General features: G+C 47.5%; 1 protein-coding gene across 2 annotated transcripts in view; it reads left to right on the top strand.

The window, feature by feature from the left end:
- The window catches only part of TRIP4 (thyroid hormone receptor interactor 4), a 48,477-nt gene that overhangs the window by 12,449 nt on the left and 20,853 nt on the right, over nucleotides 1-15,175 (top strand). For both annotated transcript variants that reach the window (XM_054042188.1, XM_054042187.1), the window contains exons 6-11: nucleotides 2,410-2,539; nucleotides 5,261-5,476; nucleotides 6,747-6,873; nucleotides 7,961-8,148; nucleotides 9,272-9,396; nucleotides 10,896-10,987. In XM_054042188.1, the coding sequence (XP_053898163.1) occupies nucleotides 2,410-2,539; nucleotides 5,261-5,476; nucleotides 6,747-6,873; nucleotides 7,961-8,148; nucleotides 9,272-9,396; nucleotides 10,896-10,987 (878 nt within the window). The remainder of the gene's footprint in view (nucleotides 1-2,409; nucleotides 2,540-5,260; nucleotides 5,477-6,746; nucleotides 6,874-7,960; nucleotides 8,149-9,271; nucleotides 9,397-10,895; nucleotides 10,988-15,175) is intronic.

Genomic DNA, 15,175 nt, shown 5'->3' with positions numbered 1-15,175 from the left:
TTAGACTAGAGCCCATGCCTATGTTTTCATCAGTGTTATGTAGTATACAGGGCCTAAATCTTTTTCGGCTCTTAGCAATATAGCGCTATTCCTTCTGGTTATAGGGAGGGGCTCTAGAAAACTGTGGGGGGGAAATTTCCCAAAGATTCAGGGACTCCCTCTGGACGCTTTCTACAGAATTTGAACTCGTTGGAGAAGATGACCAAAGCTCTCCAAAATGTTTCCAAACCACTGCAGCCCTGTGGCAGCATTCTTTGGCCTTGAAGGGTTGGATGAGAATCTCATCGGAGCTCATCAGTCCTGTTTCTTGCCCAGCATTTTGTGCTTCCCCTTCTGCATAGTTCCCAGGCACTAGCTGGGGGAGACCAGGTCTGGGTGTAGTGCCCGAGTTTCTTGAGTGGCAATGCATGATGCACTGACCACAATGCACCAAGGCTGGCCATTAGACTGCCTGGAATTATTTGTGGAAATGAGGCAGTTGCAGCAGTTCTTAAAAATTAGAATAAAAGTCCCATGTAGAGTGTCTGCTGCAGGGGACTGGGATTACAGCTGTGGGACTTGGGAGGTTTCTGTGGAAGCAGCTGATATTAATATTTTGGAACAATTTTGTGTCTTACACTTTTCTCAGGTGGTAAATGTAGGAACAGGACCAAGAGGAGAAGCAGAACTAACAACACTTACCTCCCTGGTGAAATCCTATGGATTCTGGGGCTGTCTGCATTAATTTTGCTGAAATATCTGGATTTCCAGGTCCTCTGATTAGAGCCTAGAATCTAGTCTTCTATGGCCTCAATGTAGGCTTCTCTTCCTAGTGACTGAGGTGCAGGAGCTGGCGCTAAGTGGCAGCGTCCCAATTTGCTGAAAAGATGTTTTCAGTATCTCCCTGTCTTTATTGCTGCGCATTTGATTTCAGACAGTGCTGCTGGTGTTGGTGTGGGTGAAGCGGGACAGGAGCCAAACTCCATTTCATCTGGGGGAGCTCTAGCCTAGTTTCCTTTACAAGTGTCAATGGAACTAGCCTCTTGACTTGAGATCTTTAGGGCTCAGCTCTGCCCCTCTCCCCGCAAGTGCCACTAGACCCTGCTTGGAGTGTGGCTGTCCTTGTCACTGGACCAAGGCTTTCACTGGCATCCTGAGAGCAGGAAAGACTCTAAACCCCTAAGCATTTAAAGTGCTTGAGCTAGTGTGACGAAGTGAGGCACGATCTGTGAGTCCGTGACAGCCAGTTCTTTAGATTTGTGTCTGACTGTTGCAGAGAGCCACACGCCCAGGAGTAAAATATCCATCAATATGAAACCTGCTCCCAGTGTCCAGCCATAGGGGAGAAATGAGTCAAAGCTTCTGGATCTGCTAAGGGCCTGATGCAAAGCCTATTGAAGCCAATGGGAATCTTTCCATTGACTTACCAGGCTTTGGAGTAGGCCCTAATAGAAGAGATATATTCCTGAAGAGGAAACGGAGAGGAAAATCCCACTGGCTGGCTCGGGAACTGTGCTTGCTTCCCCCGGCTGGCTGCTGCTGCCATCTCCTCCCTGCTTTTTTTCCTGTTAAGGTTGAGTTTGTTCAGCCCATAAGGCTGGCTTGACCCATAGATGTCACACACCTCTCACATCACCCACTTTGGAAACGCATGTCACGCTGACAGGCCTTTTGGATTTCAGTCCCACTGGGAAGTGGAAGATTCAGGTGGGGCAGTCCAATCAAAATAGTTAATGAGGGACAGACATGTGTGTGGCTGAGCATGGGGACAGAGGACAGTCAGTGTAAGACACTGGGGGGTAGGGGGAAGGCAATCAAACAGTGCCAGCTAGATGGGGGCGGAAGAGGAGGATGGGGGGTTGCATGTTGAAAGGTGTGGGGAGTAGGAGAAAAGAGAAATCGGAGGATCAGAAAATAAAATATCAAGCAGCATATTGTGGCAAAGAATTCCAACAGTCAGGGTTTTGGAAATCCCTTTTCAGTAGGAACAGGATAGGAGAACAATCAGGGCTTCCAGAGAAGGGCTTGAATTAGGAGACATAATCTAAAATGGAGGTAAATAAGGGTAAGTGGGGGAACACAGGCAGAATTACTTCCCACAGAAACTAACCAACTAAGTTACTGGGGAAGGTGACTGGAGCAGCGAGGGTAAATGGTTTCTGTCTAGATTTTTATCCCATGCCCACCACCATGGTTTCTGAGCACTTAATTTGTTGCTGGAGAAAGGAGAATGAGAGGAGGACATGGAGTGGGGGGGAAGCAGGGAGGTGGGGGTTAGGACAATTTCAAAAGTGCCAGACTTTTGGACAAGTGACTTCTTCCATTTCCTATAATGTCACATGTTCTTGGGAGTATCTCTGTGCCCATTGGTGTTTAAACTGATAGCCCATCCCCAAGAACCGGATCATGATTTGTGTCTGTGTATCCCAGGTACTGAGAGTTCTGGGCAGATGGAGATCCTCAGCAAGGACCTGCTGCCTCGTCAGGAAGCTCGGCTGAAGACAGGTCTGGAGTTGGCCGTGAAACACAAAGACAAGTTGCTGGAATTTGACAAAACGAGGTACGGTGCTTGCTGAAATAGCACAAACCGTCCTGCAGGCCAGAGTCACTTTTGATCTAAATAGTATCAGCATTCCATCCCTTCCAAAACTGCCTTGGCTGCAAATCTACTAAACCTGAATTTATAGGTGGGATCAGAATTATGGAGAAAATATCACAAGATGGGAATGGTCCAGGCAGTAGTATCGCAAGCTGGTGCCTCATGCCCCAGATGGAGGCCCTGTAGTGGGGAAGGGGAGTCTAGTCTCTGTGACTCATCCAGTACTAACCTCTCAGGTGAGACTTCCAGCAAGTGCACCCATTGTGGTAGTTTTGTCCACTAGGAATTGCACTGATAGCATCTGTACATTGGCCACTGACCAGCCGGCAGGGGTCACGCCAGTATTGTATACTACTGAGAACAGTATTTCTGCTGGAAAACATGGTTCCTGTTTGGCTGTTGGACTTGAGATTGGTAGGGAAGCGGTACATCAGCTGGCTGGCTCAGTCACATGAAATGTGCCCAGATTCCCTGGCTCTCACAGGAATTTTTCTTTGGCGCACTGATGGTTCTTGTTTTGAGCTACAATCTTTTTTGTAGTGCTGCTTTTTCTGCTTGTCCATCTTCCTCTTTCCCTCTGATGTTTTTTCCCCTCTGAACAGATTGTCTCTCTAGGTGGAGAATGTCCTTTAAAGGTGACCAGCAAAAGACATTAAAAAAATAATTGGTATTTTCCTCTTTTTTCTGCTGTTGTGTTAAGAAGGCCAGAAATGGTGCGTGGTGGTTGTTTTTAAGTAGTTTTTTCTACTACCTTGCAATGATCAGGAATTTCAAGTCTGGTCTTCTCTTGTGCTGCTTTCTTGGGGGTCTCTGAGGATGTGTATTGTTAGCTCTTACAAGTTAGCTGTAGATCAGTGTTGTTGAATCTTTAACAGACACACATTCTTCCTCATGATCTGTAGCCATTGGAGTTCAATAGAGTTTTAAACAGCCAGAGTAAAATTCCTTTCCCCTCTCAATTGCTGCTGCTTTCACTATCTTGTGATCTCATTTCATTAGTTCTCCCGGTCACCACAGGGTGTTCCAGGGCAGAGAAGACTTGAATTTTCTAATATAAAAACTAGCAGAACAACCTTTTGCTGCTGTTGTTGGGTTGGGGGAGGTGTGGAAAGATTCAAGCCCATTCTCTCTCTTCCCCCCCCCCCCAGTTCACCTTTAAAGGAAAAGGGGGGGGACCTTTGCACAAGACAATGGTGTGAAAATTCCCCTGCTGAGATGGCCATCTTGCTCCATAACCACACACCTTAAATGCCCTTTCAGCTACAGCTGATGTTTGAGTCTGTTCTGACAGCACTCGCCTTGCAGCAGCTGTGGGAACTTCATGCTAGGGACTCTAAACCAGGGGTTCTCAATCTTTTTCTTTCTGAGCCCCACATCAACATGCTATAAAAACTCCAGGGCCCAATGCGGGTGGGAGGGGGGATTCAGGGCTCTGGGCCAAGGGGGGGCGGAGACGGACCCTTGGGCATAGGCGTAGTTTGACTTCTATTTGGCGTGGGCAAGAGATGGCGGGGGGGGAGGGGGGCTGGCTTCATCCCCACGCTGCTCTGGCTTTTTTTTTTGGGGGGGGGGGGGGGGGGGGGGACAGACGCTGGCTTCAGCCTCCCCCCCCACCTCCCAGCTTCTTTTATTGAAAAAGTGGAACAGCTTCAGTGGGAGAGATTGGGAGAGCCCAGCCCCAGAATCTCCCATAGCCCAGTGGCCTGTGTGAAATTCGCAGGTAGTTTTGGGTTGACAAGCTGTGTTGTGCAGTAGATAAACTCCTCACTATCATTGCCCTTCAAGACGTGTTCACAATCGCCTGGTGGAAGAAGTTTCATAACGAGTTAATTTTCCAAGCACTGTGTTGAGGCCAGGGGCCAGCCCGGTGATCTGTTGGCAGGGCTCTGCAGGAGCCTTGGGCTTAATTCCCTGTCTGGTCTCTCATCCCCTGCTAGGATTGTTCAGTCCCCCTCAACCAGAAGAATGGGGCTTACAAGGGAAAGGGGGCCTTAACCTAGGAAGGGCATGAGTGGGGGCAGATCTTGGGGATCTGTAAAGGATACTGAGGCAGCCTCTGTAGGGAACAAATCACACTCTACTACGTCCATGCCACTACAATAGTGTCAGGTTTCAGAGTAGCAGCCGTGTTAGTCTGTATCCGCAAAAAGATACAGAGCCCACTATGCATCCGAAGAAGTGGGCTGTAGTCCACGAAAGCTTATGCTCTAATAAATTTGTTAGTCTCTAAGGTGCCACAAGTACTCCTGTTCTTCTTTTTACAATAGTGTGCACACCATGGGCTGAATGCAGCCCCGTGCCTGACCTGTTCGTTATAGAGCCTGCAGAGGATACAGGTTCTAGCATGTGATGCCCTGTCTCAATCCATGAGAGCTGCGTCCAGAACTTGCTGTTGTGTGAGTCTCCCAGGTTCTCCTCCGTATTTAAGATGGGAGTAGTTGTGATCTCTTTCCATTTTATTTCCTTGAGTTCCTGACAGGTTGCCAGCATGACCCCCAGAAGGGCAAAATTTCATGCCTCTGGCTTAGTATTACTGACAAGCCATGTTCTCCAGAGACCACAAGGGAGTCGTGGGAGCACAGAGAGGGGTGGCTGTGTGACTGAAGCGATGTTCCCAAGTATGTCTGGGGCCGTTTGCTGTCGTACCTGGTACCACTCCGCTTTCTCTCTCTGGCTCACCAGTGTGCGCCGTACCCAAGTCATCGATGACGAGTCGGATTACTTTGCTACAGACTCCAACCAGTGGCTGTCCAAACAAGAGCGCGAGGCGCTGCAGAAGAGAGAGGAGGAGCTGCGAGAGCTGCGCCATGCTTCTCGACTTGCCAGAAAAATCACCATCGACTTTGCTGGCAGGCAGATCCTGGAGGAGCAGGACAGCATGGCTGAATATCACAGCAAGTGAGTAGGTGGCACCAGGCACCGAGCTGGCAGGGAGCAGAGTACGCTCCAGAGAGCAGAGAGAGGAGAAACACTATCTTTGATTGTTAGCGAGGCAGCTGAGCTACCGTCAACAGCAACAGACGACAAACTGCGGAGCCCATTCTCTTGAGAGGCAGCCCTGCCACTCGGTTAGAATGTTCTGTGCTTCTCCCTGTATCTCATTGTTTGGGACAAACAGGATCCTGAGCTCTTAGCAACCGGTTTGCTCCTGCTGCTTATTTCCCCGTTTGCAATCTCATCCCTCTGTCTGTGGTATTGCAGACATCTCCCGTAGTCATGACAGCACAAACAGAGAGTTTAGGGGTTTGTGCTTCAGGAGCAGATAGATGATGCTCCTAAGGAGCAAAAATCTGTTTGTGTGCAAATATGCCTAGTGATAAAGAAGAGGCAAAAAGGAAGCAATGATATAATAACTTGATGTTCTGTAGAGCTTTGCATCCCTGGGCATCTTCCAGACTCCCTGTAACAGGATCACTTCCCCCACAAATGAAATTCAGCATCCTCTGGGGTGGAACATGGCAGCCAGTCTATGTGTACAGTACTGCCCTCCAGCTTTTAGGAGGTAGACTGAAGAATACCACATCCCAAATGGAGTTGCCCACATTAGGGTTTGGCCAGGCCACTGTGGCTCTCAGAAGGCACGTCTAGTGGCTTGGACACAAGCCTGGGATTGTTTAAGTCTTTGCTCCGCCACAGACTTCTTATGTGACCTTGGGCAAGTCACTTAGAGTGTCCGTGCCTCAGTGTCCCACCTGTAAAATTGGGATGTGCCATCATCCCCATCTCACAGGGCTGTTGAAGACTGTGAGGCTCAGATACTATGGGGTGCCAGATAACCACTTTAGATAGAGTCTTGCTCTGTGACCAGTGTCCTGGGATCATTACTGACCAGGGGTGATCTGGATGCCAATTTTACAGGGCTACCCTGTGCTGTGCAGGGCCATGCTCTCAGTACTGACTGTTCCTGCTGAATTGCACTTTGTCTGACTTATAGGCAGAACTGTCCTAAGCTGGCACGTTGGTCAGCGTTCCAGGCCGGTAGCTCCCTGGGAGAACGCAGGGCAGAGCAGCTGTATATCTACAGCAGACATGCCTTGAGTGTCTGCGGGAGCCTGAGTATCAGAGTGAGGGAGGCAGCAGTAGAGCAGCCTGGCTGGGAGAGATGGCAGGAAGGGCTTCTGGGTCGGGGATGCCGGGAGGTATTAACATGGTTTGTCTCTCCTTGCAGGTTGGATGAAACGATCGATGCCATTAACTGTGGCACATTAAGCAAGCCATCGAGGAGCCCCGAGGGGAAGTTTGAAGAGAGCTCTGGGCTTCTGGTGAATCCCCACCTTCTTCAGCCTGCCCCCTTGGTCAGTGCCAATTTCTGATTCCTTCCCGAGCAGTGACTGCCAAGAGACATGGGCCCAAGTATTATCAGTGCATGGGAAGTTACGGCATCTCTTCCCTGTCCCCCAGCCTCCTCTGTGGGATTAGGATCATCTGAGCTAGAGATGGACATGGCCAGCTAGGTGGTTTAGTCATCCCAAACTCCCGGCCTGGGCAGGATTTTTGCCAGTGGCGTATTGTGGGTTTCCTGCCCCTTCCTCAGCCTGATGCATCTTGCTCTTGGGAAGGTTTCCGGACATTCAGTCTAAAGGAGTTTCCCTTTTAACATTTCATTTATAAGAATCCACCAGGCAGATTTCAGTTGTGCCCCCTCGGTCACTGTCTCCACTTGCAAGTGTCCCTTCTAGTCTGTCCTTGGTTCCTGTGCACCATTTGTGCTCAGATACTTCCAAGCATTAATATACACTTGTTCTTAGTCTGTGACAGGCCATGCCAGATAATACAAGTTAAACCCATCCCTGTCTTCATACCAGGCTTTGTGCCTCTCCTGCCTCCACTTAACCTTTTTTCTACATCCAGGTATTTTTTGAGAGTTGTGGGAGCTCTTGGGCTATAGTTGGTTGGTTTTTCTCCTGCCCTCTCAAGAGGAAAAGGCATGTGATAAGTGGCCATGAGTACTGCTTGTGCACCCAGAAGGGGTCTGTGGCTGCACCAGAAGGCTGGCTCTGAATGCCAATATCCCATATGACAATCCACAGTGAGGGGGAGGACCACTCCTTTGTATGCTTGGCTTGTGGTCTCTATGGGGGGCATGACAAAGGTGGCCACCTGGCCCACATTTTGCCCTGAGTGTCTCTTGCACCATCCCAGGTTAGATTCTCTCCCCACTCCCTCCCCTTTGGGTTCAAGTCTGGCTTACACAGCAGTATCCAGAGAATGATAAGAGCAGGGTTCTGATCCAGTGGGCCAAAGAATGGACAGATCTAATCCAGCAGGGGGGCTAGGCCATGGTGCCTTCTGCACTGTTGTTCTTAAGTAAAGGAAAAACTTAAAGTGATTTGGACTAAGAGTTAAACCTTCTGTTATGTGTTTGTTTTGAACATGCTGAAGTGGGTAGACCAGACTGGATTGCTCCTGCACAGAAAAACTGCCCATTCTGCAGAAACTGGGCATGAGTCTGCCTCCGAAAGGAACAGGTTACGGATTCAGGATCGAGAATTACAGGAGATCTCGGATGATGGCTGGTGTCTCAGCATGCACCAACCTTGGGCTTCCTTGCTGGTAAAAGGAATCAAAAGGTAAAAGAAAAGGCATGGAACTGTGATATGTTCTGAACAATATGCAGTTATGCCAACAGCTTTGTAATTGCCCCCCCCCCCCCCCCAACATAGTGCCTGCAATGAGAACAGTTCCCAAAACTCATACCATACTGATGTTCTGATACATGCTGAGGACTCGGTGGCCCTAAGCTATTGCCCAGTACAGTCCCACTGGCACTTTCCATCTAGCTCTCTAATCGCACACACAGCCCACTTCCCTGGGGGAAATGTTTGTGCAGGAAATGTACGAACAGGGAGCTGCACTTCTTCATCCAAGCATGCTGTTGGGTTCAGAGCTGAGCAGGCTGGAAAGAGCCAGCTTCTTTATGATGATAATTAACGAAGGCCTGAAAATACTCCAATATTTTGCTATTTTTGTACAAATTCCTTGGTAGATAACCTGCAGCATCATGGTGCTCCATGCCTAGGAACTGGGTTCCTGAGGGAGGAGGTGTTACTAGACAAGCTTCCACTTTACAAGGCAGTTTCCAGACAAATCAGCTGCTGTTTCCCTGTTCCAGTGTAATTGGGGTGTCTTGGGAAATCCCTGAATGTCCGTAGATTTTTTTTTTCTGAAGTTTCTGAGGAGATGACTTTTAATTCTGAAAAGCAGACTTATCAGTTCCTCAGGCTATAGAGACTTCAGATCCCACCTTACTGTGCTCCTGGATCTAAGCAGCCTGGGAATGCTGCAAGCCAGCCACTCTGATAAAGTTGGAGCCTTTCATGCTGTCCCCATAGTCTCTGGGAGCTGCACCTAAAGAAAAGGGAAGTCGCTGACTGCTTTGTCTAAGTGTGTGGGCCACGTTGCCCATTAGATTGCATACTGACCACTGCCTAGCTCCTAGGAATACAGAGACTTGATTTCTGGGTACTGCAAAGTCAGAGTAGAGTGACTAAACCACCTAAATAAGTCGCTTGATGAGATTCACTGACTCCAGAAGTCTTCTCACTAACAGCCCTCCTCACTGAAGAGGAAAACGCCCTTTTCCAGGGCAAAGCTTGGTAACAGGAGTCACAGGGTGAAATGTTCCATTGACGACTGGACCATGTGGGATCTCAGCTGGTATGTCAGTTCTGCATTCTCTTCTGTTCACTCTAGGGTGAAGGGCAGGACCTGGTACACATCCCACAGAGGGCGGCTGTGGATAGCAGCTACTGCTAAAAGACCATCCCCTCAAGAAATCTCTGAGCTAGAGGCCACATACAGAATGCTGCTCCATGAAGGTGAACCTCACTATTGAGTCTCTGATTTTGGTATCTTGAGCCGTGTAATGAGCAGAGGCAGGAAGCAGGCGCTCTTGGGCAGTTATCGCTGCTTCTCTCATTAACATTCCTTTCTCCTTTCAGTTCCCCTCTTCCTTTCTGCATTTTTTCAGCCAGAAGGGTGTCACGAAGCAGATCAACCCTGCCCTCTTGGCTAGTCAGAAGCTGTGAGCATTAGTGAATTGCATCTTACTTTGACAATACCTCCTGGCAGCAATGCCTCTTAGTTCTTGGTTCAGGCAATAGGTCATTGCTTGTGAATGGACGAAGGAGCTGGTGCGCAGAAGTTCAAATGCTGTCATATGTTCTGGCCTCCTGGAGGCCAGGAATAAAACGCTGCAGGTTAGCATGCAGATCTCTTGCTCTTGTGAGGCTAGGTGAGCCTGAGGCATCAACCTGGTCCAGGCTGCATAGCCAGGGAGATGTCGCCTCTTGGTGCAGCACCTCTGGATATTAGTCAGCCCAGCTGCCTCATCAGAGCAAGGAACTGTGCATTCACTGTGCATCGGCCATACTACTGCCTGAAAAGACACAACAGGGGAGAGATGCACAAAAGCATGATGCTAACATCCCTCGCCAGGAGTGAGAGCCCCAAATCTCAGGCCATCTTGGCTTTTTGTGCGTTTGCTTTTAAAGCAGCATGGCCCAGTGGCTGGAGCACTGGACTGGGATTCAGGAGACCTGGGTTCTATTCTTGGCTCTGGCCTGCTGGGTAACCTTGGGTAAGCTACTTACCTGCTTTGTGCCTCAGTTTTCCCATCTGTAAAATGGGGCTAATGATACTGACCTCCTTTGTAAAGTGCTTTGAGATCTACAAATGGAAGGTGCTTTACAAGAGCTAGAGTCTATTTTTATTAAGGTCACTTTGGCTCAGCTGGCAGTTGACAGTTGCCTCCATCTCCAAAGCACCGCATGATCTAAAATGCTGTATTGTGCTCATTGGCAGTTTCTGCTAAAGGGCTGGCTCAGGATTGGAATAATGGGAGTGGTGGATATCAGGATTGAGGTGCATGGACTGAGTGTTTTGGGAGCCCCAGTACATTACAGCAGAGTTGTAGCAGGGCAGGATGGAGATGTGTTGGCAGAGCCATGCACGGTCTTTGTCTTTACCATCATCTGTCTGGCTTAAGCCAGTTCTCCAAGACCATGTTTCCTAAGCAATGCACCATATGTCCCAAAATATGAAAGGAATTACAGAAAATAAACACTAAATAAACACTGATTTAGTTGGGGATTGGTCCTGCTTTGAGCAGCGGTTGGACTCAATGACCTCCTGAGGTCCCTTTCAACCCTGATATTCTATGATTCAAATTTTCTTGTGCCTCAAGAAGTTTGAGCGGAAGAGATGTGCTGATGAGCGTGTGTTTTCAGTTAAGAGCTTACTGAGAAATGGGACGATCACAGAGTGTGTGTGTGTGTGTGTGTGTGTGTGTTCAATCCTTTTCTTTCTCTTGACACAGATGTGGAATTTCCCAGAGATTATCCTTCTGGATGCCTCCTGGGTTGCGTGGACTTGACTGATTGTCTATCACAAGAACAATTCAAGGAGCAGGTGAGTAAGGAAAACCAGCCTATCTGAGCTGACTTTTTAACTGTCTGCATACTGATCTTCAGACTACCCTGACTCGTATCTGTACATTGATCCATGGGAAAGTAAGGAAAATACTGAAGAAAGGATTTCAGTTAAGATGAGGAGAACCGCTGCTCTTGTGTGCATTGGGAAGAGAACACATTTCAGCAAGAGTTTCCCCTGGACCAGTGTGGAAAGTGGTCCGAGTGCTGGTACAGACTAGACAAAACCGTGTTTGATGCTGCTGGGAGCATGATGAAATGCTGGTGGAAGCCAGTCTCTGGTATGGCTTTGGAAGTAGTTTTGTCAAATCTACATTATTTTTATTGTCTCTGTTTAATCCAGTCAACACTGGTTCAGGAGAACCAATGCTGAAAGGTGTTCTTGGCTTTCCTGGTGCCAACAAGGCTGTTGTGACAGACGTGGCTCACCTGCACACTTATGGCACTCTGCAGACCGCTGTAGGAGAAGCACTGCTGTCCTGGATTAAAACTATCCTCACTGCATTTCAGCTTCGTTTGGCACCAGCTGTATTAAGAGTTAGGAGCTTAAACTTCACACCAGTGTGACATCTGATTAAACACCATTTATTTCCTTGACTGGTCCCTATTAAGCAGAATGTATGTGAATGCTATCCCAGTTAAGCAGCAGTCACTGCCAGTCCCTAGCCATAGGTTAAGTGGATTCTTTGAGAAAGAAGCTGATAAAGTAGCTTTCCGGGAGAAGAATGCTCTGGTTAAAGCAGAATGTACCGTAGCAGTGAGTTTCCTTTGGGCTGTGGAGAAGCAGCTGATCAGTGTGACATCATTTCACATGAGGGAGAGCTCTGCTCCTCCCTCTTTCTCTCCCCCCCCCCCCCCAAGCCCTGTGAGTTTATGCCAAGCAGAAGCAGGAAGAGTGGTGGTTGGGGGACTAGAGATAAAGGCGCCATGCTGAACTGGATGGGATTTTTCTTTTCCCTGTCATCTGTTTGGCTTTTAGAATTGGGAGAGGAGTGTTAGAACTTGAACAGCAGAGGGCGCCTTGGGACTGAGGTATCAGAAAGGCCACTTAAATGTCATGACCATGCAGCCTGCCTAGAGTGACAGAATCCTAGGAAGTGAAGAAGGGAGTAGATGAATTAGATCATCACCTCCATCCCCTGGGGCCAGAGCATGATTGTTCCATACACTATGTTAGCCAATGCCCTGTGCAGTTCAAATGAGGGCCTTTTTCCTTTCCCAGCTGCTGTCGGGAAACTTTCCCCAGGCTAATCAGGTGCACTGATAGGAGATATGATCTCCAGCCTATATTTTTTCTTTTTTTAATTGAATCCCATCACTCCTAATTCCACCCCATGGAAACGCCCTGGAAAATTCCTCTTCTTTCTTGGTGGTTATTCCCTGTAGGTACATGTAGACAGTTGTCATGGCGCTTCCCTAGTTTTTGTTAACACAAGCTGTATGTAATTAGCCTTTAATCTCTCCTCATAGATCAAGCCCTCCAGACACTTCGTCAGCTCTGTTGCTGTCTCACAATTCCTTCCAGTTTGCTGTCATCTTTCTGTTTTGTTGAGGCACCAGAATTGAACACGTTATTCCAGGAGCAGTCTTGCCAGAGCTGTATAATTTCCTTTCCTCTCCTTTCAGTGCTATGTTGCCTTGACATGTCCAGCCCAAAGTCACACTGGCTTTTTGCTGTTACCATACTGCATTGTAAATGTATATAGTCTCTAATTTGCTATTTCTTTCAGAATTAATGCTATCCACGAGTCACTATTTGTGGGTTTGGTATTTTTCCCCATATGTATTGGCTTGAATTTAATATGAAGACCTGAGTGTGGCTCCCACTGAAATCACTGATGAGGATGTCTACATTTAGTTGTTGCCTCTTGTCAATAATGAGTGTAGCTGAATCAGTGAAAACAGTTTAATTCTGAGTGTATGTAGAAGGGATGTAAATATTGTTTAAAAAGTTAACCGTTTAATTGCTTACAAAATATTTCATTTAAACGGTTCAGTGATTAAAGGGCCAGTGGCTGGGGCTGGGACCGCTCTGGCTGGTGCGCTGGGCCACTGGGGTTGGCGGGCTGGCTAATGTGGGGTCACTGGGATTGGCGGGCCGGCCCGGGGGTTAACGGTTAAGGCAGGTTAACATTTTACATCCCTAGTATGTAGACAGGACCAACCCACATTCAGCACTGCTGCATGTGATGTGGTTCTGTCTACTCTCATCTATTTTCAACAGTTTTAGCAGCACCTGATACAGAAGCTGGCTGTTGCAATGGGTCCCTTTCCTAGTGCAGACAAATCCCTATTGGCTTCAGGGTAAGCGGGGTGGAGCATCTAGTTTTCTGCACACTTGTATCTGTATCATAGGAGAAAATATTTTAAAAACCTACAATACAGTAAGATAAACAGTGCAAACCTGGCAGCAGAGATCCCTCCATGAGAGCAAGACATGCTAGACTTCTTCGCCAACATTCTCCTTTGATTATCTGCCCCCCATCCCCGCAGCTCCCATTTGATACTTCTTTCACATTTCCAGGAAATGGAGTAATTACACAGATCCCATGTAACCACATCAGTGGATGATGGTTTGAAAATTAAATAATTGCCCAATATGCACATTGCCTGGTGATGGAGGCCACTTTTTTTCAAGATCGACAAGTTTGATTTTACTTGTCTAATCTTTTCTGTAGGTAAAGGTGATTCTCTTTCCTCGCTGTTTGCTTCCTGTCAGGTTATTAATGAAGTTTAGTAAAACCCAGCTCTTAATTTCCAGGACACCCTGCTGCTGTTTTTCACTCCGCCTCATCCTTTCATATTTACATTACAGATTTGCTCAGAAGGCTAAGTCAGAATGAGGCCCTGTTGTGCTGAGCAAACAGATGGGTAGAGATGGTCCCTACCTCAGAGACCTCACAGTCTAATTGGTGTATTCTTTATTAGTTGTTAATTTGAGTACTTACAAGTTCACAGTATATATACAGTATGTTCAGCTCACTGCTGTGGGCCCAATCCTTCAGCCCTTACTAAGGTGTAGTTTTTGCATGACTGGTCGTATTGATTTCAGTGCAGCAATTTGCATGATTAAGGACTAACTGTATGAGGAAGAGTTGCAGTATTGGGTCCTGTGTTAATGGCGTGCCCAGGAGCTTAGGGGTTGGATGGGGTGGGGAAGAAGGATTGTCTTAAGGCTAAAATCACCACAGACCTGCAATCAGGTGACATGGGCGCTAAGCCCAGCTATGCTACTGATTTGCTGTGTGAACATGGGCAAGTCACTTAACCTCTCTGTGCCTGTTTCTCTATCTGTAAGATGGAATACTGCTTCCCTGGCAGAAGTGGTGTGAGGCTGATGTCATTCCTTGTGAACCTTGGATAGGGTACAAAGCTTATCATCAGATACAACATCCACCTGACATGGTTTGAATTGCACTGGCAACAGTAGAGTGAAGCTATAACTGCTCCCGTCACTCAGCCTGGTTACCGGTCTGCTCTGCTGCTCAGACAGCCCAAGATGTGGCAGGCTTAACTCTGAATGTCTGGGCTGTGCTGACAGATCTCCCATCTTCTTGGAGTGTGTTCTGGGTTCACTTGCTTTCATTAATGGGAGCCTCAAAAAATGGAAATTCAACTCCAAATGGTCCCTTTGTTGCGCTTAGCTGTGCTAATGGTGACCTGCCAAGAGTTAAGAGGCTGCTTTTCCCTGCTCCAGGCTGACCTCACCAACACCTCAAGCAGAGCAGAGAGCTGCCTTCCTTTTCCTGTATTAGGTGTTAGTGAGCTCATCAGTTGTAACTGGGGAAACACAGAATGCTACAGGCAGGCCTTGGCAGGGAAATAAAGAACCAGATGATTTACAATTAATGCACTGAGATCTATTCATATTCTGTTGATGATCTGAGATCTAAACCAGCTTTTATTTTAATTACCAAAAAGCATTTTCATATCAGCTATTTAGGTATTTTCATATCAGCTATTTAGGTATTTCTAAATGGTTTTGAAAGTGGGTAGGTATAGCTGTAACTACAGGTAGATCAAACCTTGGTATTAAATACCAGATAATAATGCTGGAAAGAAATTAGGAATTTACATTTCACATGTGAGTGAAAAATCACCTGCCACTTTAAATCTGTGTAAGGGGGCTTTGCTAAATTTTTGTGCCTGAAGGGCAAGTGTGCCTTTT

This window comes from Malaclemys terrapin, chromosome 10 (genome assembly GCF_027887155.1).
Source record: "Malaclemys terrapin pileata isolate rMalTer1 chromosome 10, rMalTer1.hap1, whole genome shotgun sequence".
NCBI classification, from domain to species: Eukaryota; Metazoa; Chordata; order Testudines; family Emydidae; genus Malaclemys; species Malaclemys terrapin.
This window is presented reverse-complemented; position numbering and strand designations above follow the sequence as displayed.